This window comes from Camellia sinensis, chromosome 7 (genome assembly GCF_055761805.1).
Source record: "Camellia sinensis isolate YWXY chromosome 7, ASM5576180v1, whole genome shotgun sequence".
Lineage (NCBI taxonomy): Eukaryota > Viridiplantae > Streptophyta > Magnoliopsida > Ericales > Theaceae > Camellia > Camellia sinensis.
Window position 1 is genome coordinate 57,780,075 of NC_138967.1, and position 27,470 is coordinate 57,807,544.

The 27,470-nt window shown below is 38.3% G+C and overlaps 1 protein-coding gene and 1 pseudogene across 14 annotated transcripts; both read left to right on the forward strand.

The window, feature by feature from the left end:
* LOC114311328 (uncharacterized) lies at positions 1-26,613 on the forward strand. 13 transcript variants are annotated; one of them, XM_082877979.1, is made up of 13 exons: positions 1-101; positions 3,793-3,855; positions 3,928-4,280; positions 8,306-8,372; positions 8,470-8,660; positions 8,756-8,822; positions 8,901-9,232; positions 9,397-9,814; positions 13,545-13,645; positions 13,896-13,939; positions 15,556-15,738; positions 18,904-19,048; positions 26,501-26,613. In XM_082877979.1, exons 2-12 carry the CDS (start codon positions 3,798-3,800, stop codon positions 18,935-18,937), a joined length of 1,848 nt encoding a protein of 615 aa, XP_082734105.1. In that variant the 5' UTR covers positions 1-101; positions 3,793-3,797; the 3' UTR covers positions 18,938-19,048; positions 26,501-26,613. The 13 variants fall into 13 exon arrangements, with proteins under 13 accessions (XP_082734105.1, XP_082734106.1, XP_082734101.1 ...); XM_082877980.1 differs by having other exon boundaries at positions 8,762-8,822; XM_082877975.1 differs by having other exon boundaries at positions 8,756-9,232.
* LOC145794898 (soluble inorganic pyrophosphatase 6, chloroplastic pseudogene) lies at positions 11,372-12,898 on the forward strand (annotated as a pseudogene). Its single transcript, XR_014334870.1, has one exon. The product of XR_014334870.1 is annotated as a soluble inorganic pyrophosphatase 6, chloroplastic pseudogene (transcript).
* Positions 26,614-27,470: the final 857 nt, after the last annotated feature.

Sequence of the window (27,470 nt, forward strand, 5' to 3'; positions counted from 1 at the left end):
CAAGGGATCACGACTCTCTCCCCTCAGTCCGACGACCCAACATCGAACGATTAGTCTCCTTCTCAGGACACCATTGGGCATCTGATATACCCAAAACTCCCGTTAGTCATTTACTTATTTACAAATTCTCTCTCTCTGTTTCTCTTTTATGTAATTTGATCTCTAATCTCCCTTTCTTTCTAAATTTCTTTAACTTGCATTGCGAATGAAGCAATTTCACATCAAAGCATTTTTTTTTTCTTTCTAATAATAAAATCATGTCCTTCAATCTTTGGTCATTGATTGATTCATGCTCATGCATTGTTGTCTTTCATTGATCATGGTATTGTTAATGTTCTATTTGGATGAAAGTGCATAAACCATATTTTAAGTATTTTACCTGTTTGATTTTTATTTTTTATTTTTTTTTTGTTCCCGTGAATGTTACTGAATGTATTAGTTTGTAATGATTTAATCATTTACACTTGTTTGGTAACTTGGGAGAGAACATAAATGAAAATAAATGATTATTTAAGTTAGGAGAGAAAATAAGGGGAAAGATTGTGATTTCTCTCTTGCTTGAATAAATAGGAGAGAAAAGGAAAGTGAACATATTTTGCTCTTATATTGATTGGTTAAGCTCTATAAAAGAAAATAAAATAAATGATATTATGATATATTATCAAATTAACCTTTTACCGGTATTAGTCTCTTTATTTATTTGATAAATTACAAATACACTCCTGAGATAAATGTAGATTGCCCCTTATGAATTGGAAAATTACAAATACTCTTTGTAAGATTTTTTAATTTAACATAATTGACTAAAAAATAAAATTCTTAACTACTTTCCTATACAATAATAAAATTATGTGAATTAATAATTGAAATATATTTTTTACATCATTAAAAACTGTTAATTGACTTAATAATTTATTGATAAAATGAGTCACTTGTTAGGAAATTAGAAACTTCATGGGTGGAATGTAATTTTTAGAACCATAAGGGGGTAATTCATATTTTAAGCAAACTTTAGGGATGTATTTGTAATTTATTCTATTTCTTTTATATCTAAACTAAAAGGATACTTTGGTATTATAATAAAATAGTATTTAGGTGATTTTTTTTTCTCCTAATCTTTCCACTTTTGGAGAGATTAAAAGTAGGTGGTTATGAGATAAATGTGTTTATCTCTATTTCTTCCCATTTCAATCCACTTCTCTTCTCTTTTGCTTATTGAAACGAGTGATATTGACCAAGAGAAATGCTTTTCTTTTCTTGTTTTCCCAAATCACCAAATCCAAACAGGCTGTTAACTTTGTCAAAGGGAAAGCTTCACTTTGCCTATGTGGTATTCATGTGGGGATGACCTGCTTTGATTTGGAAATAAACATGTAATGTAATTTTTTGATTTGTGGACTAAATTGTACCATTGGCTTCTTTTTATTTTATTTTTATTTTTTTTATCCAAGTTAACACGTGATGAGCTACACGCCTATGTGGATAGTCAACCATTTTTTAGAAAAGATATCCTTCATTCATCTTCAAATTTATAAAAAAAATTGCCATTTCTATTCTTCTTCTTCTTCCATCTCTCTTTACTATTTCTCTCTCTACTCCCCTGACACCCGCAACTACCAACCATCATGACAGCCAACACCACCTCCATCTATAGCAAACCTACACTCAAGGTGTAAACATAATAAGGTGCAACCTCCAATCCTCTAAGTGGATGTACACCAATAGACCTTGCAACTTCACCATCCACATCATGCATCAAAATGGCCTGCAAAATTAACCACGCAGCCCATCCAAAGCATCTCCTCACCAACTTATTCTCAATCCCAAGCTACCCAAGAGGCGAATTCCATTGCAATGGTTTGCGGCCACAAAGGTCACAACTTCATTTACCACTACAACTACTATAATTTTGATATGCACATTGTTTGTGCATCATTGCCTCCTTTTTTGGCTCACCAATTTCACTCTTATTGGTTAAACTCAAATTTCAAACCGAAGGCTTCACTTGTGATATATGCTGTAGAACTAGGTCTAACTATTGGGTCTATCGTTGCAGTGCATGTGATTTTGATGTCCATTTGAATTGGCAAAATTTTTGTGCAAAATATTACGAGTGATGGAAATGGTGGCAGTGGTCGGACAGGTGATGATGGTGGCGATAATTATGCTCTCTCATCTATAGTGTCTTTTTCAACGAAAATGTTTGGTAACAAAGATGATTAGTGCCCTACCCGTTTATGAACACTATTATGGAAATATCAGACATGTAGAAATTTCGGTACATGATAATTAGTTCTGGAGAAATAGTTAGGATCTTGCAAAATCAGATTGAATCAAAGGAGTTAGATAGGATGGTGGAGTTTGTTGATCAATTTCAAGATTTTGATTCTTTGTCTTGGATGCTCTACTATATATATTTATATATATATATATACACGGATGTGCATATATATAGGACTAGAGGAAGAAGATAAGGGTGTTTGAGTAAATTTACAGGTTCTATTAATGTCAGTTAGCAGTGCAATTTTATCCACAAACCATTGGTGGTTATGTGCTTATTTCCAAATAAGAGGTCATTTGCACATGGATCAAACCACAAGGGAAAAAGTGAAATTTGCCTGTCATAGAAATTTGAAAAATTGGCTTCTAATTTGTAGCCTAGTGTACAGGGCCTACAAGCCAAAAAATTAGCTATGCGGTTGATGACGTAATTCCAACATTAGGATGAGCAAAGCGAGTTCCTGTTTCTCTACAAACAGAGCAACATTGACCAGTCAGAGGAACTTCGATGTTCAAGTCAGCAACTATCTTGAGATAGAGTATGATAGCTCATGTGTGTGTTAATATGTGTACCTTGACTTGTGAGACTGATTGGTTTGATTTATAGTGAAGGATCCTTTCTTTGCAGGAATCCTTTTCCTAATATAGGAAGTACTTCTTTATTAAGTCATTCTTCAATACAATTTTCCTTGATTTAGGAAAATAAGATGAGGTTCTTATGTTTTGATCAATGCATGAGTTTCGTTCCTATATAATGCTGACTTCTCTTTGACTACTGCCAGTGGGTGCTGAGTCTGCTGACCACTCACACAACGCTACCGTGCTGGTTGGTTGGTCAGTCAGTGCCAATGAAATCATGCTAGCTAGGCCGACTTGGGTCCAGGGTGGATCTTAAGCTAATTTTCCTCCCTCACCTAGTATCCATGATATTTTAGATTTTTGTTAGATACTTATGCATTCTGTGGATTCATGTAGCCGACCCCATTTGATGGGACTCAAGGCTTGGTTTGGTTACTTATGCATTCTTTGGCTTGTATTCTGATTTACTTGAAGTTTGTGTTGTGATCCTCTCTCTCTCTGTGTGTGTGTGTGTGTGTGTGTGGGCGCGCGCGCACACTTTATCTTTGTATCCATTGTTGGTGTCATCTCTTGGTACAGCATAAATGGAAGCACACTTGAATGGGTTTTCTTTTTATGTGTTGTATGTTTTGGTATTTATTTATTTTTAAATTTTGATTTTTGTTTTTATGGGGAACAAAGAACAAGCACGTAAGCATTTAGTTCATGTAGTGTTTTGATGTAATGGTTTTGCAATTATTTTTGAACTTTCTATGTCATTTGCTATTATTTTTTGTTCCCCTATTTTTTTGCAATTGCTTTTTGTTCTTACCATTTAATTTGCAACTTTCCCAAGAACATAAGGAATACAGTTTTCTTTCTTTTAATTGTTTATTTTATTTCTCTCCTTTACTAATTTCTGATCAGCCTATCCTTTATTTTGGTTATTGGCAGCTCCTATGGGCATTGATTTGGACCCTTTGGATGAAATTTTTCCCGAGCTTGCTACGAATTATGGTTAGTTACTTCTTTGCCATAGTTGACTTCATCTTGCTTAAAAGGTCTGAGTTGTTCATGTTAAATTTGTAGCAGCTAGTGCTGGTGGCAAGTTTCGGCCCAAGGGAAAACCACAATCAAGAAAAGAATCACTTGCATCAGTTCCTTCCACACAGTCTGTTCAGACTGTTGATATTGCAGAGAATGAATTGCTTGATCTGGTCAGTCCATCTGTAGCTACCTCTGAGACTAAAAACCCATTAAAAAACAATGAAGATTCTGTTTCGGAAGTTCATTTCTCCAGTGACTGTCCATCAGTGAACCCCTTACCAGAACATGCTGTGACCGAAGAGACTCTAAGCAGCAATATTGGTGTGCAATCTGATGTTGTGGCATCCAATGCCAATGGAGATTGGCATTTTGTCACTGGAAAATCAGCGGGACAGGTAATGATTATTTCATCCACTGGATCCAGAGACAGAACTATGCTATGGCCTGGGGTGGCCATGGCCCCCTCAGCCCTTGATAAGCCTCTATGTCTATGCTTGCTAGTAACTAAGAATTCAAAAGTTTTCAGAATAGTGTCCCCTCCAATATATATATATATATATATATTTTGTAATTTTGCTGGCATTTCATCAAGTTTCTTTCACATTTTTTTATTTCATATTGTTAAAATTTACCATCACCTACCACCACCTACTCCTCACCTACTCCTCACCTACTACACTCACCCTCTCCTATATAATGAGCCACTCACCATTTGTAATAGATACAAAACATCAACATCAATCAATAATATACATCAATATATTTTACATGGTATCAGAGCAGGTTTAGCACCTAGTATTTTTCGCTTCACCGGCGGGCGGCAACCTCACCTTAGCCGTCCGCCGGACCTCAACCTAATCCGCTAGAATTTTCTACACATACCTTGAAATTTATTCGAGTCCACCACCACTGCCCATCCTCTCACTGTTGTCCTCCCATACACCACCGTCTCGGTCGTCTTCATCTACCCCCACTGTTGACCTTAACCCGTCGCTGCAGTCCCTTCATCTACCCCCACTGTTGTACTTTATGTTATGTGGGTTTTGTACCTAAAGCAAAATTTTTAATCGTTCCAGTGGCGCTACAGCAGTGCGTGATACGCCTACGGCTACTCCTCCGGCGACGAGAGACTTGCAGATACTGAGAATCGCATAGCTCGGAGCCTTACCTTCTCTCGCGAACTTAGCCTCTTCAGCGAGATTCACGATCGTCGAAACCGCAGATTCACCGGTCTTCACGTCCTCAAAACCTGCAAATCTTCAAAAACAGCTGAAAAATGTACTGCACTTATGGAATCTTTAGTGGGTTTTGATGAGGGCAGAACAGCATTGACATCTGAAGAAGGTGGAGTGCTTGCAGTGGTCGAAGTTCTGGAAAGTGGGTCTCTTCAAAGCCGTGAGCACGCAGTGGATGTGTGAGGCTTCCTCACCGGAGTGTTTCTCTCCATTGTCACTTGGAATCCAAAACAAACCAATACTTTGCCTCTCTCTCTGCCTCTCTCTACAACTCCACACACTGTGTGGCTTTCTCTCTCTTCAAGCACCACCACCCAAAAGCAAGATCCGTCCCTTTCTTAATACAATACATCTTGCTGTTTTTTCATTTCAAGTGAAACCTCATCTCAATTAGTGAACCCCACTGCCTGACACTGTCTCGGTACTTGAAAGACACTGGACTATTGAGCCTCATGGTCCATCCCACTTTCTTTATATATATATATATATATATCTCTTTTTCTTATATTAAAAACTGATAGACAGACTACACCACACATACATGCACGACATCCCTTTTATTCTTTTTTAAATCCCCCACTTTACCTTTCTTTCTTTTTCTCTTCCCTTTTCCAACCTTCTCCATTCATTTATTTTATTATTATTTTGTACAAATCCAACCCATCCTTTTTCTTTTTCATTCTTTCCACACACTCATGTTCCCTACTCAACTTTTTTACTCCATCTTTTGAAAAGCACCCAACCCACCCGCCCACAACTTTAAATCTCCCATTTCTTTTTTATTTTTTTATTACTTTCACATTCACACACTTCTCTTCAATTTTCTTTTCTTTTATACTTTTTTTATTTATTTATTTATTTTTTTTTAGTCTTCCATCCGAAGAACATGGGTATGACAAAAAAAAAAAAAAAAAAGACGCAGGAAGATCTGCACACCAAACTCATTTTATTCATGTCAGGGCTCACCCCGATCACCATGTTTCCACATACAAAAAAAAAAAAAAAAAAAAAAAAACCACCCACATTCACAGGTGGGATTTTTCTTCTCTACTCTGCCGCCGGTCTTTTCTTCTTGCCTCCGTCCTGGGCGGCCCTTGACGGTGTTGCCTCCGTGTTTCCCACTCCACTGGGCACGATCACTACTCCCTGCTCCTCCACTGCAGCATATGGCGGCCCTCCAAATCGGAACATCACAGTGGCCTTCCGCTTCAGCTCCTTGTTTTCTGTCTTTAGCACACTTATCTCTGCTCGCGCATCCTTATACATGCGTTGGAGCAGAGCCAGCTGGGAGTTTAACTGTTGCACCTCATTTGTCCTGCTCTGCAGCCGGTGCGACAAGTTTGTGACCGCAGTCATGGTTTCCACACATGACTTCAGAGTATACTGATTGGCCTCAATATCAGTTTGCACCGCCATTTTTTGCTCCACCGACCGCATCGGAAAGTTCAACGGAGCAAAACCAGAGGTGTTTGGTTGAGGTTCACTGGCCACCGCATCAGTTATTTCTCTTGTGGACTCGTTCAGTTCTGGAAAGAGCGTGAGCAGACCACGAGAAGAGGAGGCCATGTTCTGGGTAGCTGGACGGGAAGAAGAGGCCATGTTGCTGAGTGTTTCAGAGACGAGTTGGTTACAGAGTATTACAGAGTTTCTCTCTCAGCAAAGGAAGAGTTTTTTTTTTCTTCAGAGGATTTTCAGAAGTTTTTTGTTTGCCTCAGCCTCAGCATCAACCTTGGTTAAATAGCCAAGGCAGCCACGCGTATCGCGCGCCACTTGACGACAAACGGGCGCGCCAGCCAAGGCACTCACGTGCCTCGCCATCATATCTGGAACGCCTTTTTATGGATTGGGCACGCCTTTTTATGGATTGGGCACGCCTTTTGAAAGATTGGGCATACCTTTTGAGGGTGCGACTTTTTAGGGGTCCGACAAGACTCTGTAAACTGTCCCGCCATTGATTCCGGTTAGCTCCTTTATGGGTCCGACAAGACTCTGTAAACTGTCCCGACATTGATTCCGGTTAGCTCCTTCATGGGTCCGACAAGACTCTATAAACTGTCCCGACATAGATTCCGGTTAGTTTCTACAAGGGTCCGACAAGACTCTGTAAACTGTCCCGACATAGATTCCGGTTAGTTTCTACAAGGGTCCGACAAGACTCTGTAAACTGTCCCGACATTGATTCCGGTTAGTTTCTACAAGGGTCCAGCAAGACTCCGTAAACTGTCACAACATTGTCTGCTACAACGGTCCGACATGACCCCATAAACTGTCTTCTACATCGGTCTGACACCGCCATCCAGTGTCCTCTACACCGTTATGACATCACTATACAGTGTCCTCTACAACGTTATGACACCCCCATACAGTGTCCTCTACAACGTTATGACACCACCATACAGTGTCCTCTACAACGTTATGACACCACCATCCAGTGTCTTCACCAATGGTCTGACACGACCATACAGTGTCACCTATCCTCTTTTATTTTTATGTATTTTCTTGTTTTGTTACTCTCTCCAAACTCAAGTTGGTTAGTTTCTATCCTCCTTGAGTTTGCGGGGGGCTGTTAAAATTTACCATCACCTACCACCAATTTACCATCACCTACCACCACCTACTCCTCACCTACTCCTCACCTACTACACTCACCCTCTCCTATATAATGAGCCACTCACCATTTGTAATAGATACAAAACATCAACATCAATCAATAATATACATCAATATATTTTACACATATCTATCCACTGGCCCACTTGTTACCAAATGAAAAAGGCTCAAGCAATTTTATATTTAATTGTCTCTAGTTGTTAGGTAAGCTCAAATAATTTTATATGTAATAAAACAAGCACAAATACATGGCATAAACTAGTTTATTATTAGATCAATGGAATTTTTTGTTTGGTATTTGGTTTGAAATTTGATTATCAAATTAAAACACCTAAATCTGTTATGATTTTAAAATGATTTATTATGATGAAATTTGGGAATAATGGAGTTTATTTTGAGAAATCGGCACTTTATGTGCAAATCATGCTGACAATGTGATTTTATCTATGAAATTATCACTTTATGTATGTTAATTGATATTGGACATAGGGCTTGAATTACCAATTAACAGTGTCTGTCTATCTAAAATTAGACCAGAGAATTGGATCAGTAGTATTTTTTTTCTTTACTTTCAGAATGCAGACATATTTTTTGGGCTGGAATGTCTTGATGATTTTTATTCTCAATCTTCAACTGCAATGGGTGAGTAAAGAAAACCCTTCTGTGCGAATACATTATTTTTCTTTCCTTGTTCGTTACGCTGAGTGCTTCATGTCTTATTTTGGTGTGAATACTGTAGGTACGTCACTGGGAAATGAGTTCTCTACATCATCTCTTGCAAATAATGGTGCAGAAGGCTCTCTTGCACATTCAGAGATACCTACTGTTTATGTTTCTGATACCACGAGTGCAGAAGAGGGACCTCATATTTCTGTTGTTTCTAATAGTGATGGAGGATTTCATATTGATAATAGAAGGTTAGACAAAGAGGTGAAGATCTTTTTTCTTTTTTCCTTTTAGTTGTAGCCAAGGCATTATCTCACCTGAAGTGCTTATTGGATTAATATGGTTTGAACTTTGGTAAGTTTCAGGAAGGGGTGGCCGTTCCTTGCTTGGAAATTTTAGACATGTATGAGTTAATCACAAGATCTGGTAAAATTTTAGTTGCCTGTTCTTTTTATTTTGCTTTGATTTTACTGTTTTCATTCTTCAGTCTCTTGTTGATCTCAGGACGTCGCGGTGGCAAATTCCAACGCAAGCCCAAGATTCAAATTGGGAGACAGAAACCTGGTGCTGACACTTCTCATCCAGATGCAGTTGAGTCTATTCCATGTCCACAACAAGCTCTGTCAATTCCTTCTGAAACTGAATACATGAACGAGGGTTCAAACCTTGCATTCCCATCTAACAATATTGTTGATTTCCCATCCTTGAGGTTTGATGATTCTACATCTGAACTCCCAGTGAATGAACCAACAACCAATTTTATGGATGCTTCTCACTCAGAGGCTTCTATCCCTGGAGAACACCCAGAGGCTGCTCCTAAAATCCCAGAAAAAGTTGTAATTTGTTCAACTTCTATTCTTTCGTACATTTATTGTTTGCATGAGTTAATTATTCTGTTTAATTGAGTTAATCTAGTTCTAGTTTGATGTTTTATTTCTTTTATTCTTTTTTATTTATTTATTTTTTTGCGAATATTATAATTTTATTGTGTGTTTCTCAGAGCTCCAAGTGTAGGAAAAGAAAAAATCCAGTAACAGATGATTCTCTTGAGAACCAAAAAGATTCCATATCTGATCAGGAGAATGAAGCTGACAGATCAACAAGGCTGCTGAGAAAGCGGAAAAATGGATGTGAACTTGTTGATGAATCGGAGGAGGAGGCTAATGTTGATGGGGACTTCTCATACGAATGTCCTAGTGGTTCTCTTGTAGATGAAGATGATAATGATAATGATAATGCTGAATATCAAGGGGAAAAGGAACCCCAAAAGAGAAAGGCACCAACAAAATATGAAAAATCAGTTCCGCAGAAAGAAAATCCTGTTCGGAAGCATAAAAAGGGGAATGAAGAAGTGGAGAAATCAACTAAGGCTCCTCACAAGAAGTTCTCTCACTCTACTCGTCGAAAGAGAAGACAAGGTAACTGGCACTTTTTGCGTGTCAGGATGTAAAATTCAATGTATAAAGAGAGAAATACAGAGAATAATGTATCTATTGATGTATTATTGATTGATGTATGTTATATATTACAAATGGTGAGGGGCTCCTTATATAGGAGATGTAGTGGAGTAGGTGGTAGTAGGTGATAGTGGTAGGTGTGTAGTAGGTGGTAGTAGGTGGTGGTAGGTGTAGTAGGTGGAGTAGGTGATGGTAGGTTTTAACAGCCCCCCGCAAACTCAAGGGGGATAGGAACTAACCAACTTGAGTTTGGAGAGAGTAACAAAACAAGAAAATAATTTGAAAAATAAAAAATGGATAGGAGACACTGTATGGTCGTGTCAGACCGTTGTAGAAGACTGTATGGTTATGGCAGACGATGTAGAAGACACTGGCTCGTGTTGGACCGATGTAGAAGACAGTTTATAGGGTCATGTCGGACCGTTGTAGCAGACAATGTTGTGACAGTTGTTGTGACAGTTTACGGAGTCTTGCTGGACCCTTGTAGAAACTAACCGGAATCAATGTCGGGACAGTTTACAGAGTCTTGTCGGACCCATGAAGGAGCTAACCAGAATCAATGTCGGGACAGTTTACAGTCTTGTCGGACCCATGAAGGAGCTAACTGGAATCAATGTCGGGACAGTTTACAGAGTCTTGTCGGACCCCTAAAAAGTCGCACCCTCAAAAGGTGTGCCCAATCTTTCAAAAGGCGTGCCATCAAAAGGCGCGCCCATGTTGTCGTCGAGCGCCGAGCGGTGCATGATGCGCGTGTCTGCCTTGGCTATTTAACCAAGGTTGAGGCGGAGGCTGTGCAAACCAGTCTGAAACCGCCGAACATTTGCATTCTGAAATACTCTGTAAACACTCTGTAACCAATCTGAAACACTCAGCAACCCATAACATGGCCTCTTCTTCCCGTTCAGCTACCCAGAACATGGCCTCTTCTTCCCGTGGTCTGCTCACTCTCTTTCCCGACCTCAACGAGTCCACAAGAGAGATAACTGGTGCAGTGGCCCGTGAACCTCAACCAAACACCTCTGGTTTTGCTCCGTTGAACTTTCCGATGCGGTTGGTGGAGCAAAAAACGGCAGTGCAAACGGATATTGAGGCCAATCAGTATACACTGAAGTCATGTGTGGAGACGATGACGGCAGTCACAAACTTGTCGCACCGGCTTCAGAGTAGGACAAATGAGGTGCAGCAGTTAAACGCCCAACTGGCTCTGCTCCAACGCATGTATAAGGATGCGCGAGCAGAGATATGTGTGCTAAAGGCGGAAAACAAGGAGCTGAAGCGGAAGGCCACCGTGATGTTCTGATTTGCAGATCCGCCATATGCTACAGTGGAGGAGCAGCGGGGAGTGAACGTGCTCGGTGGCGTGGGAAACACGGAGGCAACACCGTCAAGGGCCGCGCAGGACGGAGGCAAGAAGAAGAGACCGGCGGCAGAGTAGAGAAGGGATAAGGAAAAAATCCCGCCTGTGGGTGGGTGTTTGTGGGTTGGTTTGTTGTTTTTTTTTTTTTTGTGTTTTTTTTTTTTTTTGTGTTTTTTTTTTTGTGTTTTTTTTTAGGTGTAAAATTGTGAACGGGGTTGATCCCCGGCATGAAGAAAGGATAAGTTTGTGGAAAGAAAACCGAGTTGGAATGGATTGGTTTTTTTTTTTTTTTGGTGGTGTTTTGTTTAAGAATAAAAATAAAATGAAAGAAAACAAGGGATAAAGAAAATAGATAAAAAATATTTGTAGATGGATTATATGAAAAACATCAGTGTGATTGTTTCAAAATAAAGTTGGGGTTAGTGCCCCTGCAAAAGATATATTATTGGAGAGTGGGTATTTAAAAAACGATTAAAAGTGATTTGGAAAAAATAAATAAAAATAATTGATTTTGAAATCAAATAGAGAAGAGAGAGGGACAAACCCACGTGATAAAGTGGAGAGAGAGAAGGTGAGAGTAGAGAGCATAATAATGAGTCTGGGGTCATGGGATAGCGAATTTTCTAATAGATTTTCAAGTCCCAAACTAGGCTGGCAATTTGGCAAAGCAGAAATCAAACCAAAATATATATGTAACTATATATAAAGGTTATATAGCTTTTACCTTTTCCAACCCACATCATGCACAGCCTGGAAAGAGGTGTTGAACAGCTCAATTTGCACAACACTGTTTAGCACCAAGATCACACTCGGGAGAGAGAGGAGAGAGAAGAGAGATGATGAGTGGGTGGTGGAAGATTATTAGATGATGAGTGGGTATTTAAAAAAAAAGTAAAAGCAATGTGTTTATCTGTGTATGATAGGAGAGAGAGAGAGAGAGAGTCCAAGACCAAGGGGGCCACTAGAGTGATAGCCACAGTAGCCTCAACCAACACCATCACCATTGCTTTACTGTTCAGAGGTCCATTGCGAAGATCCAACGGCCTAAGTCTCTGCTTCAACACCAATAACAACAGCAGATTGGTTCCTAAGAGGAGGTCCTTCACTTGCACTGCTCTTTACAAGCCTGAGATTCACATCAAAGAAGAAGGCCAACCTCAAACCCTAGACTTCCGAGTCTTCTTCCTCGACAATTCCGGCAAAAAAGTTTCTCCCTGGCATGATATACCGTTACTCTTGGGTGATGGTGTTTTCAATTTTATTGTTGAAATACCCAAAGAAACAAGTGCAAAGATGGAGGTTGCTACTGATGAGCCATTCACTCCAATAAAGCCGAATACCAAGAAGGAAAACTTCGATTCTATCCATATAATATTAATTGGAATTATGGATTGCTTCCACAAACGTGGGAAGACCCGTTATCGGCAAACTCTGATGTTGAGGAGGCACTTGGAGATAATGATCCAGTTGATGTGGTTGAGATTGGTGACAGCCATTCACTTGTTAACGATGTTGATGATGTTGAGAAGCATTTCCCGGGCACTCTTACTGCAATCAGGGACTGGTTCAGAGACTACAAGATCCCTGATGGAAAACCTGCTAACAAGTTTGGTCTTGGCAACAAAGCAGAGGATTATTGTACTTGCAGGGAGTCATTTACACAAGTGACAGCTCCCCAGCAGGAATAGATCTCTTGACAAGCCTAGCCCAAGATTCATTAGTTTCTGTGATGACCTTGAGAGCATAAAACACAGGTTGAGCAATTCTGATCCGTTCGATCAAACAATCCTGCGGACGCAAAACCTCCGTTGGATAATTGCGGCGGAACTCCGCTGGAGTGAGATCGGAGGTCCGACCCGGGGTTGTTCAAGATGGATGATGGTGATGATGCTCTGATCTTGAAGGTGAAGTTCTGTCATGGAATTTGTTAGCAGCAGCAACAAGAAGATCAAATAATTTGTGGCAGCGGAGTGAATGTATGTGTAGAGGTCCGGCGGGCGGCCAAGGCGAGGCTGCCGCCCGCCGGTGAAGCGGAATTACTAAGTTCTCAACCTCGCTCTGATACCATGTAAAATTCAATGTATAAAGAGAGAAATACAGAGAATAATGTATCTATTGATGTATTATTGATTGATATATGTTATATATTACAAATGGTGAGGGGCTCCTTATATAAGAGATGTAGTGGAGTAGGTGGTAGTGGTAGGTGTGTAGTAGGTGGTGGTAGGTGTAGTAGGTGGAGTAGGTGATGGTAGGTTTTAACACAGGATTGTTTGTCAGTGGGGGCATGATCAATGTTCTAATTATGGTTTGACCTTTTTTTTAATAAAATAGTGAACAGGGTTTTGCTTGAAACGCCAGAGGATGAAATTGACATCCAAAGTTTGTGTATTAGAGATGTAATTATGCTGGCAGACTATAGAGAGCGGATATTAGTATGTATTATGCATTAAATTAAGATTGTATATAGCTGCTTCTTCTTTTTCTTCTTCTTTCTTTTTCTTTTTTTAATATTTTTTTTAATGAATATGAGGAATGGATATCATACATATTATGCATCAATTTTATCATTGAAATATCATCATTTTCTTCCTTGCTGTGTTACATTCCTCTAGTTGCATAACTAGCCCGGTTTAACATAGTATCTCTGGTTTTTGGTTCGGTGCCATGGATTTTCTTGTTCAGAGCAAAGAGGGGAAAACATCAGAAGCTCCTTTAGGCAACCCAAGGTAATAAAGTTCTGTAAACTGGCACCATTTTCAGATATATTTTCTTGTGCATAATCTAACCTCGTGCATAATCTAACCTCATGCACATCCACAATAGTTTTGTCTTTTGAATCTTTTCAAATTGCAAAAATTTTGCATTTCCAGCTCAGTGACAAGGAAACTTCCATGTTTCTTTGTGTGGAAGTGGATGGAAAGGATGAGAGAACTGGGTAATATGAACCTGAATACATGTCATTTTCTAGATGGCTGAGCTTAGCCAGCTTCAATGACTGCTTTTATAAATAAAATCTTTCTCAACTTTGTTGAATTTCTAGAAAGGGGGATACATAGAAAGTATATATTGAAGAAAAATGGAATTTGTATAATCTCATTCATTTCAATTAATTGTGCAATTACAAGAGAGTATATTTATACACAGTGACAGAGACATAACAACCGGTAACTGACTCCTCCTATAACTAACTATACGGCTGGATTACCAACTAACTCAGTGATTCATCAAGTAACTAACTAATTCTCAACATTACAGTGAGCTCAAGTTGAGTCTTAAGTTGGGTCTTCAGCTGAAGCTTGAGACCGAGAAGGCTGCTGTAGCTTGATCTGCAGCTGCTGAATCCTGTACTGCTAACCATATATTTTCCTGTTCTAGTGATGGGCCTCACTTACAAATGTTACATACTAACAAAGCATAGAATGTGTTTGTGGATATAAAATGTGAAATTACTAGTGCAAGCTGTTTGCCTGTAGATAATGTACCCTTAATGAGAGAATAAGTCTAATATACATGAATTCTCTGACAAGCACATCCTGTCTACCGACTTCATTGTTTGGGTGATCTGTGATTACATGATTATTGCTTTTGTTGGGCATTTTAATGAGCAAATGGACAAACCCGTTTTCATGAGAAGAAACTTTAATCCTACTACCACTAGCTGTCAGCTTGAGTGGCATCTCCTGCCACTCCCAAAGGGAAGGGCCAGGGTTGAACTCCTAGTGTGTCACATTCCTCACCCTACTTACGAGTGAAAAAAGAATTTATCCTACTTTTGGTTGTTTGTTGTAGTTGATGGCTAATTAAATACGCAAGTCAGTTAGAAATTCAGGATTTTTGTTTATTTCTATTAAGTAAGGTAAGTAAATTAAAATGAACACTGTGTTTGGTAATTATATAACTGGAAATGATTATAGAGGCACCATAATATAGTTTTTCAAGCATTGAGGTTGATGTATCTAGTTTTGTTTTTTATTTTTTATTTCTAGTAAGATTAATTACTTGCTTGAAGCTATGTTACATGGTATGAGTATGTATCTAGTTTTGTTTTTCATTCATTTATTTTTTTCTAGTAAGATTACTTGCTTCAAGTCTCAGGTTCCCAAAATCATTAAAATACTCCTCGTTTTCGAAATCGGATACATAGAGAGAGTCTATTTAGAAATGTGTTAAATCTGAAAAAAGGTACTAATAATGGGTAATGCATTATTTTCATTGTCTCATGTGGACTTTCTTTAGTGTAATGTAATGTAATGCTTGTATTGAGGTCATTGGTTTGTACTGCTACTTTAAATAATTGGCAAATCATTGACCTGTTTTCTGGTTATTTTTTTCTTCTGTGCAGTGCTAGTAATTCTTTCACTGACAATAATGAAGATGAGACCTTTGCTTCAGATCAGGGAGGGTTTAATAATGATGAAACAAATCCTAGAGTTCAAGAAAGTTCTGATTACCCTAATTATCAGTCTTACATGGACAAACACCAAGGCAACGATGGTCAAAACAAGACACAGAATTGTTCTAGAAGGTAAATCTTGCTGTAATTTCAAATTCTATTATGTAAAATTCAATTGGAAATTACTGGTTTTGTATCCCAATTTAATAATTGATATAGAAAGGTGAAACTTACAAGTTCCTATCATGGTAGAGCTGAAATTGAAGTTTAATTTCAAACTTTGTTTATGAGGTATTAGGCAAGACTGTTTTGGAAACTGTTTGTAATAGTTTTCCTCAAACCCAAATGATTTTGGCAAGTTGCTATGGTTTTGACGTGACTGTCAAACTGAAGAAGAATGTAAATGGATTATTGGCATTGTCAAATAGTTAACTGCTTCTAAGGTCGAGTTTAGTTAAGACCTTAGCTTCAGCCATAAAATCAAGCATGTAGAAAAATCCCGACATGTAACAGCAATTTTATTGATTGCTCAACTATAAATGCACGGCCAATTGCCATCTTTCTGGGGTGTTACTTAAGTAATTGATTTACGGAGTGAGAGGGCAAGAGTTCCTCCATACCGTGTATATATATATATTTTAATTACATATACAAATAATGTATATGCTTTTTAATAATTTGTTGAACTTTTCTACCGCATTAATGCATTGTGACAAAATAACTCCACTTGCTGCTAATGGAATAAATAGAAAATAATATTGTAACAATGAAAAAAAATAGCCAATTGCTCCTCATGTAGTTTTGGACATTTTGCAATTTACCACCCTATTGTTAATAATTCTATCCAAATTGATGGAATTTTTATCACACTTGTCTGAGATGACAGTTGACAAGGAAAAAAAAAATAATCAAAGTCAAAATACAAATATAAAAGGCCAAATTTATGCTTATCTTCGTCTTCTTCCCAAAAACCCTAACCCTAACCCTAACCCTAACCCTAACCCTAACCATCTTTTCTAAAAAATATAAATCTGACCCGGAGTTGATAAGCCCAGCCCACACTACACTTTTTCTTAAAACCTAGGTATTAAGGAGAGGGAAACAAGAGCCACACCCTCTTAGACTACAAGAGACAGTAGCCGGACAAACAGCACACCAATCATAGGCCCAACCAAGCTCTGATACCAAGTTGAAAAGCCCAGCCCACACTTCTCCTTAAACCAAGGTATTAAGGAGAGGGAAACTAGAGCCTTATAACTAACACAGATGGGGCAACTCCAGGCGATGTGGGACACATTTCAACAAAAAGGACCCCACTTAGTGTAGCCATCCCTGATGCCACCTCCAACCACCTCCTCGCCACCACCCCTCCCCTGCTCCCTCTCCAAAAGGTTCATCTCTACTTTGGATCCACTTCTTGTTTTTTATCATTATTGTCGTTTTGGTACATTTTGGTATAAATGAAATTGAACCACAGTTGAGAATCACTAGGTTTAGAGATGGGTATGGTAATCCTAGTGATTGAATTCAACCTACAATCTTTTCTATAATGGTGCATGGGGTGCTGATGGATTTGTGTGCTTTGGATGATTTGGTTATAGAGTTGGTTAAAGTTACTATATGTTAGAGACGATATTTCCAAATTGGTAGCTAGAATTGAGTCGCGGGTTTCAATTTGAACTTGAAGATGGTAAAAATGGAGAACATTTTCGGAGGAACTAGAACATAGCACATTCACTATGTGGGAGGGACTACTGGGGTGAGATTTTTAGAGACTAAAATGAGGACATACAAAGAAGGGCGAGCGAATGGTGTTGGAGTGGCTTTTGTAGAAATATCCTCCTCAGATTAGCCAGATTAATCCCAAAGATGATCACATTTCTTTCCAAGTACCTCTCTCCGTATTTGTATTGTGTATGTGTGTGTACAATAAACTATTCACCGCTCTATATATATATATTTGGTAAAACTTATTGGAGTTGGTTATAGCTTTTTTTATTTAAAATTTGTGCTAGAGTGTTTGGTGAAGCTTTTGTTTATAGGTTATGAGACAGAAATAACTTAAATAAGTTGAAAAAAGTTGATTATTTGAAAATTGAGGGAGGAGTGCTTTTAGGTTTTGCTTTTTGATTATCAACTTTTAGCTTGTTATAGTCGCACTGACAGACCCATTATGTTTATATTAAACAATGTGTATATTTTAGTGTAATTATTTTAAATTAGAAATGAATTTAAAAAGTTAAAAACAAGATTAAAGAAATTAGGTGAAAATTAGTTGTCTAACATAAGAAAAAGAAGGAAAAAGGAAATTGATATGTATTAAGGTCATTTTATATATTTCTTTTAACGGTGTTAGCATTGCACTTTATTTCAAAATCACATTATGGGTAATTGACTATTTTAAAAAAAAGGCATGGAGGTAAAGTACTCCAGGCTTAACTAGAGAGGGGTAAAATGAATTCTGCCCTAATATTTATATGGGCAGATGAAAGTAGAAGTAATAAGAAACTTTTGAAGTCCTCCATTTTGTTGTGCTGGATCAAAATTGTACCATGCTTTTTATCATATAATTTTTCTAGCGTACTAGCAAACTGTTTACTATAGGTTTTTAAGGGCTTTTTGATTCTATCTAAAATAATATGCCCCTCATTATGTACCCCATGAAGGCCAAAAAGTTAAATATGGCGGACCATTTTCTTATTGTTGCATGACTGCAATTTGATAAATATTATGTTAAAATTTGTTCACATTGAAGTCATCAAGAGTGGAATCGCAATTAACCAGGAAAAAAAAAATTACAACACAAACTCACCTCTATTGCTTGTGGGCTGTGGCTAAAGTGGAAAGCAAGTTGACATATTTCAGTTCATACCATTTCGAACTCTAATGTGGGGTAGTTAGACCTATATTGAGCCCACTCATGCATGATGCGACTTACAATTTTCTTAACTGTGGCTAATCTTCAATTAAATAAAAGCAATTCAACCAAAGTTAGAAGACTAGAAGTTCAATTGAATCTCAAGTCCTTTGACAGGCTAGAATCAGCTCTTCATTTTTTCAATGTAGCTCCTGGTTCTGTACTTAGTGGTCCAAGTGTATTAATTGTGGTTCTGTAAGGAGATCGAACAAAGAAGTTCTGAGCAGCTATTATTTAACTTATTGTCGTAATACCAATCACTGTGGATTTCAAATTCAATTTTCAGTATTCATTTGCTTATACAGAGGTATTATGCTTTCCCTGTACCATGTATTGGTTATAATTTGCATCAGCTATTGTTTGTTTAACTTGTGATCTAGGCTTTGCAGCAGTTTGGTTCAGACATATCAATGATACAACAGCTTTTTCCTGGCCGGACGCGTAGCCAAGTCAAGTTGAAATATAAGAAAGAAGAGCGTCAGCACCCCTTGAGGCTTCATGATGCTCTAACTAATCGTGCCAAAGGTGAAATTCTGTTCTCTCGCTCTCACACACACACAGACATGCACACGCATGCACTCTCACACACCTTTTGATGCTCTCTCTCTCTCTAATACACACACTACCATGCAGATATGCATTTGCACACAGACACCTGCACGCCCCAAAAGTTTCTTCAAAATTTGTTTTTTGCTAATTCTAATGGTACAATGCTAGTTTTGGAGCTGATTGTTAGGGGGAGAAAAGGTTTTGGTGGATGTTTATTTGGTAGTGTGTTGGTGGTGGTTTTAGATCGCTTAGTGGTCTGATTATGGAAACTGGTGGTGATTCAGGTGGAATTGGTTGTAGTTAGGTTTTGTATGGGTGCTTGCGTTGATTGTGTGGTTTAGGTTCAATATGGATTAGTAGAGGAATGACCAGATTTAATTTGTTGTATCAAGGTACTAAAATCAGCAAAGTAAAGAAAAAAATTAACAACTTCAATGAGGTGCATTGTTGTAGCACTGATTCCTTGATGGAAAGTTATTTGGTGGTGGTTCCTTTTCTGAAGCGGCCAGCCCCAGGAGAAGAAGGGGGCTGGTCGCGAAGCTGGAAATTTCTATCAAAGAAAATGCTTGGTACAACAGGAATTTGGCACATTATTCCACCATGATCTTCTGCTACTAACAATATAGCTATATTCTGGCAAAAAATAAACCATCATGTTTTGGTGAACAAATTGCTGGATTTTGTTGTAGATTTATTTAGAGTATTATGCATGGTGATCTACTGTATCATGATTAATCAACAGCAGAAAAGTAACAGGTTTAGCAAGAACAGATTGGTCTATTTGATGGCAATTAAAAGCCAGATATAAACTATGTTCTGATCCAAAATGGATTCATCATGTAGAGGGGAGTAGCTTGAGAAGGGGCTATACTCCTGGGCAACGAGCATTATCCCATTTTTTCAAAGCCAAGGTCTTTTGTGTTGAGTTGAGTTGAGTATTATCTTACTATCATTATTTATATTGTTGTCAGTGGATATGATTGAGTTTCATCCTTGCGCAAAACCAGCCCAATTTTTTGATCCTACTACATGCCTGTGTGATATTTCACTGTGACCTTAACTAGGTTGCTGCTCAAAGTAAACATTTTTTAGTTTTTTCTACCTCCCCTTTCTCTCCCTCCCTTTTCTTCTTCTTGGAATGACGAACATGCTAACCCTAAAACTATAGGTTTTGATCTTTTAATAAATACTGTTTGAATAATGTATAGAGAGGTAGAATAGATTGTATGTATTCATATGGTTAGGGGCTCCTTATATAGGAGACGATTTACAAATTGTAATGATGAAAATCTAAAGCACTAACATTGCACTATACATAAAGTATAAACCACTAACATAAAGCTAACACACTAAGCTAACACACTAACAGCCCCCCTCAAACTCAAGGAGGATAGGCACTAGCCAACTTGAGTTTGGAGAGAGTCACAAAACAGAAAAATAAACTGATAAATAAAACAGGATAGGAGACACGGTATGGTCGTGTCAGACCGATGTAGCAGACAGTTTATGGGGTCATGTCGGACCGTTGTGGCAGACAGTTTACGGGGTCATGTCGGACCGTTGTAGCAGACACTGTGTGGTCGTGTCAGACCGATGTAGAAGACAGTTTATGGGGTCATGTCGGACCGATGTAGCAGGACAGTTTACGGGGTCATGTCGGACCGGTGTAGCAGACAGTTTACGAGGTCATGTCGGACCGATGTAAAATATTGTGGTGGTGCACCAAGGGGGCGACTTAGGGAGTGCGCCATGGGCGACTTATACATGATACTGTGTATAACCCCCCCTCAAACTCAAATAGGTGTGAAGATAGAAACCTATTTGAGGTTGAAACAAAGGGATTGATAAAGCTGACCGGGGTAGAAGACACTGTATGAGTGGGTAGATAGGCTGCCCAAAAAATATACATGGATGTAGAGATCGAGCCCTCAAAAGTCGTGCCCTCAAAAGGTGTGCCCGCACCCTCAAAAGGCGTGCCATCAAAAGGCGTGCCCGAATGCATCAAAAGGCGTGCCATGAAAAGGCGTGCCAGTTTGTCGGCGAGAAGAGGCGCGCGATGCGCGTGGCTGCCTCGGCTATTTAACCAAGACGGAGCTGAGGCCGAGGCAGAGGCTCAGACAAGAAACTGAGAGAAACCTCTGAAGAAGTCTGCGTTGTGCTGAGAGAGAGAGGCTGTAACACTCTGTTGCGAGAGAAAATGGCTTCGTCGTCCCGTGGTCTACTTACTCTCTTTCCCGACCTCAACGAGTCCACAAGAGAGATAGCAGGTGCGGTGTCCCGTGAACCTCAACCAAACACCACTGGGTTTGCTCCGTTGAACTTTCCGATGCAGTCGGTGGAGCAAAAAATGGCTGTGCAGTCGGATGTGGAGGCCAATCAGTATACGCTGAAGGCATGTGTGGAAAGCATGACGGCGGTCACAAACTTGTCGCACCGGCTACAGAGTAGGACAAATGAGGTGCAGCAGTTAAACTCCCAGCTGGCTCTGCTCCAACGCATGTATAAGGATGCGCGAGCAGAGATAAGCGTGCTAAGGGCAGAAAACAAAGAGCTGAAGCGGAAGGCCACCGTGATGTTCCGTTTTGGAGGGCCGCCATATGCTGCAGTGGAGGAGTATGGGGGAGTGAACGTGCTCGGTGGACAAGGAAGCACTGAGGCAACACCGTCAAGGGCCGGCCAGGACGGAGGCAAGAAGAAGAGACCTGCAGTAGAGTAGAGAAGAAAAAAAAATCCCGCTGTGGGTGTGGGTGTTTTGTTGTGGTTTGTTTGTTTTTTTTGTTTTTTTTTTTTTTTTTTTTTTTTTTTTGTAAAATGGTGATCGGGGTGGATCCCTGAGAGGAATAAAACATGGTTTGTTGTGCAAATTGGTTTTTTGTTTTTTTTTTGTTTTTTTTTTTTTTTTTTTTTTATTTTATTTTATTTGATTTTTTTTTTTTTTTTGTTAAATATAAAAATAGATATATATATAGATATATAAAATAAAGAAAATTGGGAACAACATGATTTCTTCGGGGAATTGGAAAGTGAAAAAATGAGAGAGAGAAAAGGGGGAACATGATCAGGAGGATGATAAAAAGAAGAAAACAAATAAAAAAAAAATGGGTTGTATATGTTGAAATAAAAAAGAGAGTGGGGGTGTGGGTGGTGCAGGCTCGTGGGTGATATATAAAAAAAAAGAAAGAAAAGAAAGTGGAAGAGTGTGGGAATATAGTGATGAGGAAAAGTGAAACCAACCCATGTGGGGTGGTGTGTGAAGCACTTAATTAAAAAGAAGAGGGAGAGAGAGACAATGATAGTGCTGGAGACTTGACACTGTTGAATGAATTTGCAAAGAGCTCAGAATTGTCCTCCTTTGTTGATTTTGGAACTTCTAAAGTTATGAGGTTTACAAGCTGTTGGTCATCTCTGTCCTTGTCGGAGAAAGATCAGGATCTTGAGCTGAAGTTGGAGCTCGAAGCAATTGAAACACAATATCAGCAATGGTACCGAGACCTCTCGAGGATGAGGGAGGAAGCGATTGAGGCAACTAGGAAGAGATGGATGATCAAAAAGAAGCTGGCTGTTCACTGAAAACTAAGAACTTGTTATTAGCTTTCTGAATTCATTTATTGATTTGGGCTGTGAAGTGAATTTTTTCTTTTTCATTGTCTCTCTCGAAGGAGCGCTGACGAAGATCAGGGAACTCAAGGTTGACGCTGACGAAGATCCGACCGTCGGATCCTAAGCCGACGGCGCCGACGTGGTAGGCGGATCTGGGCACAGGGGCGCTGAGGGGATTGAACCGCCGGTACCGTTCCAGTACGGTAAGGCCAAGGTAGATATGGTGGTGCACAGCCACGATGCAGCGTTTGAGATCAAGAAAGGTGAAATGATCTTTGGTTATCAATTTACTGTGCAATTCGCAGTTGGTTTCTTGATTACCAGCAGAACATTGGGAAGTGAAGAGATTCTCTAACTCGGAGAAAACAAGAAGCTATGATCTTCAGTAGTGATGGTTTGAGAAGTTCAGTCTTTTTCTGCTGGTATGATTGTTGTTTGCCTTGTTTGTTACTTTGGTTGCCTTCTGTATTTTGGTGGTGGGAAGGGGTAATGGTGATGGCGGCTTAATTGGCTGCTGTGGGTTTGTCCGGCGGGCAGCCAAGACGAGATTGCCGCCCGCCGGTGGAACGAAAATATTAGGTTCTTAACCTTGCTCTGATACCATGTTTGAATAATGTATAGAGAGGTAGAATAGATTGTATGTATTCATATGGTTAGGGGCTCCTTATATAGGAGACGATTTACAAATTGTAATGATGAAAATCTAAAGCACTAACATTGCACTATACATAAAGTATAAACCACTAACATAAAGCTAACACACTAAGCTAACACACTAACAAATACAATAACTTTTGTTGGAATAAATGAAATAACATTAAAGATTTTGCACAAAAATATTGGGAGTGTGAATTCTGAATGTTTCTGGTTTTAAAAAAATTATGTTTCTAATAGATCAACCAGAAAAAAGAAGAAGAAGAAGAAGAAGAAGAAGAAGAAGAAGAAGAAGAAGAAGAAGAAGAAGAAGAGAGATGTGAAAAAACAACTTCAGTTGTAAAGTGTAAATTTGGTTATAATTTTCATGAGTATGTTCTCAACTGTGCAATGACAGAAAACTGAAACGAATCTGAGCAATACTCTGTTTCTAAAGATGAGAAGATGAAAGCTGCTTACGGTTGGAGCTTAACTAAACAAATACTAGTAATTGAATTTGTGGATATTCAAGTTTGAATATTTTCTGAGCCAAGTTTTAAATAATAGGAACCTTTTTAAGGAGAAAAATCTTTCTTTTCTTTTGAACTGATTTAGGATGTAGTCAGTTTAGTTACATGAATATTCATCATTACTTCATTTAATTCCTTCAGGTTTTTTATTGGTCTATTTTGATTGTTTGGGGATTGGGTTGGTGGAGTTAGATTTGAAAGGGAGACTGCCTAATCATTTCTAGTAGAATGTGATGCTTCATATCACAACCTCATATTTGGATAGTTGGCTGCATCAACCATTATTAAATGTTTGATATTGTTTTTGAAACAGCATCTGAAATTTTTTGCTTTGTTTGTTCGTGTTTTCCTATAAGGGAGCTTGTTTTTAGAAAATTTTCCTAATAATAGTTTTCAAAAACTATTCACGAAACAAGTTTATTGTCTCCATTCTGATTGTTCTATTTCAGCTTGCTTGTCTAAAACATGCATCTAGTTCAGTAGGGCTTTGTGGATCCACCATATGTCACCAAGATGCAGATACAAGTAGAATGCATGCACGGATGGCCCAACCCTCAATGGGGCTTAAGGAAAAACCTTAATGAGAGGCCTTCTTTAACATTTAAATAATATTTTATAATTTCCTATATTATAACTTTATAATGTAATTTTTTTTCTTTTATTCTTATAATTAAATTTTGGGGCTATTCATAGCCTTTACTAAGTTTTTCTTTTTTCTTTTTAATTTTTTAAAATATGATCTTTGGACAAGGAAATTTTGTTCTTTATTGGGCTTTTGGACAAGGAATGTTATTTTAAGTTTTTACTAGCGATGGCTTTTGAACAAAGAAGGTTTTTATCAGGTGTTATCATTGGGGGGCCTTTGGACAATGAATGTATTTTTAGGCCTCTAGACAAGGAAGAATTTTTTATTTTTTATTTTCTGTTGTGCCTTTTGGCAAATATTTTTATTTTATTAGGCTTTGTACTAGGTTTGTTTGGGTATGTCTTTTCCCCCGAGTGACGGACAAAAAACTTTAAAATTTAGGGCTTTTGAAAAAATGGGGTCTGAGCAAGTTTTTAAAAAGCGGCCGCAACCGTTACGTAACACTGTTACGTAAAGGTTTTGGTGGTTACCGCCACCCGTTACGGCCGCTTTTGCAGCGTGATTGAGATTTACAGGTGTGTCGGCCGTAGCGGTCGTAACGGTGCCGTAACAACCGTAACGGCCTATTACGCACCATTACGTAACGGTTCCAAACTGTTTCTTTCAAAAAAACACACAAAAAAAAGCTGAAAATGGGGGAAGAGGGATGGAGAGAAGAGGGAAGATAAAGAGAGAAAATGGAGGAGCAAGAGACAGAGAGAGAGAAGAGGGAAGATGAAGAACATGTTATTGATTTGTTGAAACTGTGAGACCTATGCTATTCTATTCAACTGCTATCACTCAACCATTTTGTTTGTGTCTATCTATATATTGTTTGAAAATAATAATAATAATAATAATAATAATAATAATAATAATAATAATAATAATAATAATAATAATAATAATAATAATAATAATAATAAGTGTGGTCATTATCTATTTGACTTGGTTAAAATATATATATATATATATATATATTTAGGCTCTTATTTATTTTCTTACTTTTGTCATTGTTTATCTTATATATAATAGTAGTGATTGATTTTTTGTATAACATAAAGTTATTAATTATTAAAATCAAATGTAAAAAACTCAGTTTATAGTGATTTAAAAATATGAAATATATTGGATAATACTTAAAAATTTACAAAAATTGATCAATATTTATTTTAAAACCAATAAATATGATCATGGAAAAAAAATATACGTATCAGTAAGTTTTTTTCAAATTGTACGAAAAATAAAAAAATTCACGGTTCCGGTTACCGCAACCGTTACGCTACGGCCTTTACACCCCGCAACCGCAACCGCGCTACCGCCACCGTTACAGCGACCGCAACCGCTTTTCAGAGCCTTGGGTCTGAGGCATGGCCATAATGGATTACTGTTGTGCCGGCACTGAATGCATGTATGCAGTTTCTTCTATATTTCATGCCAAAATGAAGTCTGAAGTGATAGCTGTACAACTCCAATTGGGTGTTTTATTAGATGATGGCCCCGTTTGGTGTAGCTGTTAAAGTAGCTTATAGATTATAGCTTAACAGATTATAAATTATGATTTTAATCAGAAGTTGTTAATCTGTTCGGTGTAACTGTTGGATTATAGATTTAAGTTGCTGAGTAGTGTTTGTTAAATAAGCTGTGAAATAGCTTTTTCAATTAATTTTTATTTTTTGTTTGTCTACATTTCTCATAAAAAATAATAATAATAATCTATAGTCCATTTGAGTCTTTTTCTATTTTTAAAAAAATAAAAAATAAAAAAAAATTAAGAGTATAACCATAAATTAACATGTCCACAGCAGAAGCTGATAATCAGAAGCAAGGGGTGAGCAGCTTCTCAGAATCAGCTTTTTTGAATTAAAATAAGTTGTTAGAATTAGAAGCTGTTTGAAATAAATTTAACCCAACAGTCCAAAATAACTTTTTCAAAGCTAAAGGCCATAAGTTGGCTCTGAAAAGCTGAAACAAACACCCCCGATATATGGTGGGTTGGTGTGCTTGGAAATCAATTGATAATATGATTTTTTCTTGCAGATCATTCCCATTTTCAAGTGGTGATTGAATGCTTGCAACAACTTGCTGCCAAGGACAAACAGAATTCTTGCATGGATGACTCAATTGGCTTGACAGGAGTCGAGGAAGAGAAGATGAAGCATGAAATTAATGTTTGCGTCTTTTGTTCTTTGCTTACTTTCTTATCTGTGCAAATTTCTTGTAAATGCTGTCATGCGTTGGGAAAAATTTGTTTCTCCAATGTGCAGACCATTATATAGATTGTTGTACCTCTAATAGATTCTTAATTTATTGTATGCTTGGTTAGTTGATCTCATGCAAGGCAGCTATGTGGTGAGTTGATTGAGATGATGAGGTAGCATTGGAATATTTGTTTTATTTTTACTACATTTTATGGTGAAATTGATGAAAGGATTTGGAGAAAGTTATGCATCAGCTTATCAGTTAGTAAACACCTCCAAGGCTGCAACGGTGGTCAGATGTGTTCCTCAGGTACAATGAGGGTACAGAGCATAACACACGTCTTTGCCATGGTTCAGAGTTGTCTTCATGTGGATATCTGTTTTTGTAAGACCGGTTAACGTGCAAGTCTGTTTAAGGAGAATTGAACGAGTCACCTTGACAAACCTTCTACTAAAGCCACCAAACCACAAGGCTCCAGTGATCCCGTGTGTGTTGTGGTGTTGCCTGAGCACTCCATGTCCTTCACCTGAACCTTGAGGGGTTGCCTAAGCCAAGCTCTAGACCTGGGTTAGTGAAGAAACATGGGGCCTTTAGAGAACCAAGTGTAGGCCATAGAAGTACACTCAAGTAGAGAATCTGTTTGGCTAGGCTGAAGGAAGTCTGAGTATATTGGTGCAAGTGGACATGGACGAACTCGGATGGACAGTTTGCCCGAGTAAAGGAAGGAGGATCAAGTGCCCCTAGGAGGTTCTTCAGTGGTTGCCTCATGGATACCTTAGCCTGAGGCTAAGGCAGCACATGGATGCAG

Coding starts and splice junctions, on each gene's coding strand:
- LOC114311328 (XM_082877975.1), top strand. CDS start 3,798: ATGGGCATTGATTTGGACCCTTTGGATGAAATTTTTCCCGAGCTTGCT. Junction 8,373..8,469: donor TCAATCTTCAACTGCAATGG/GTGAGTAAAGAA, acceptor TGAATACTGTAG/GTACGTCACTGGGAAATGAG. Junction 13,940..15,555: donor GCTCCTTTAGGCAACCCAAG/GTAATAAAGTTC, acceptor TCTTCTGTGCAG/TGCTAGTAATTCTTTCACTG.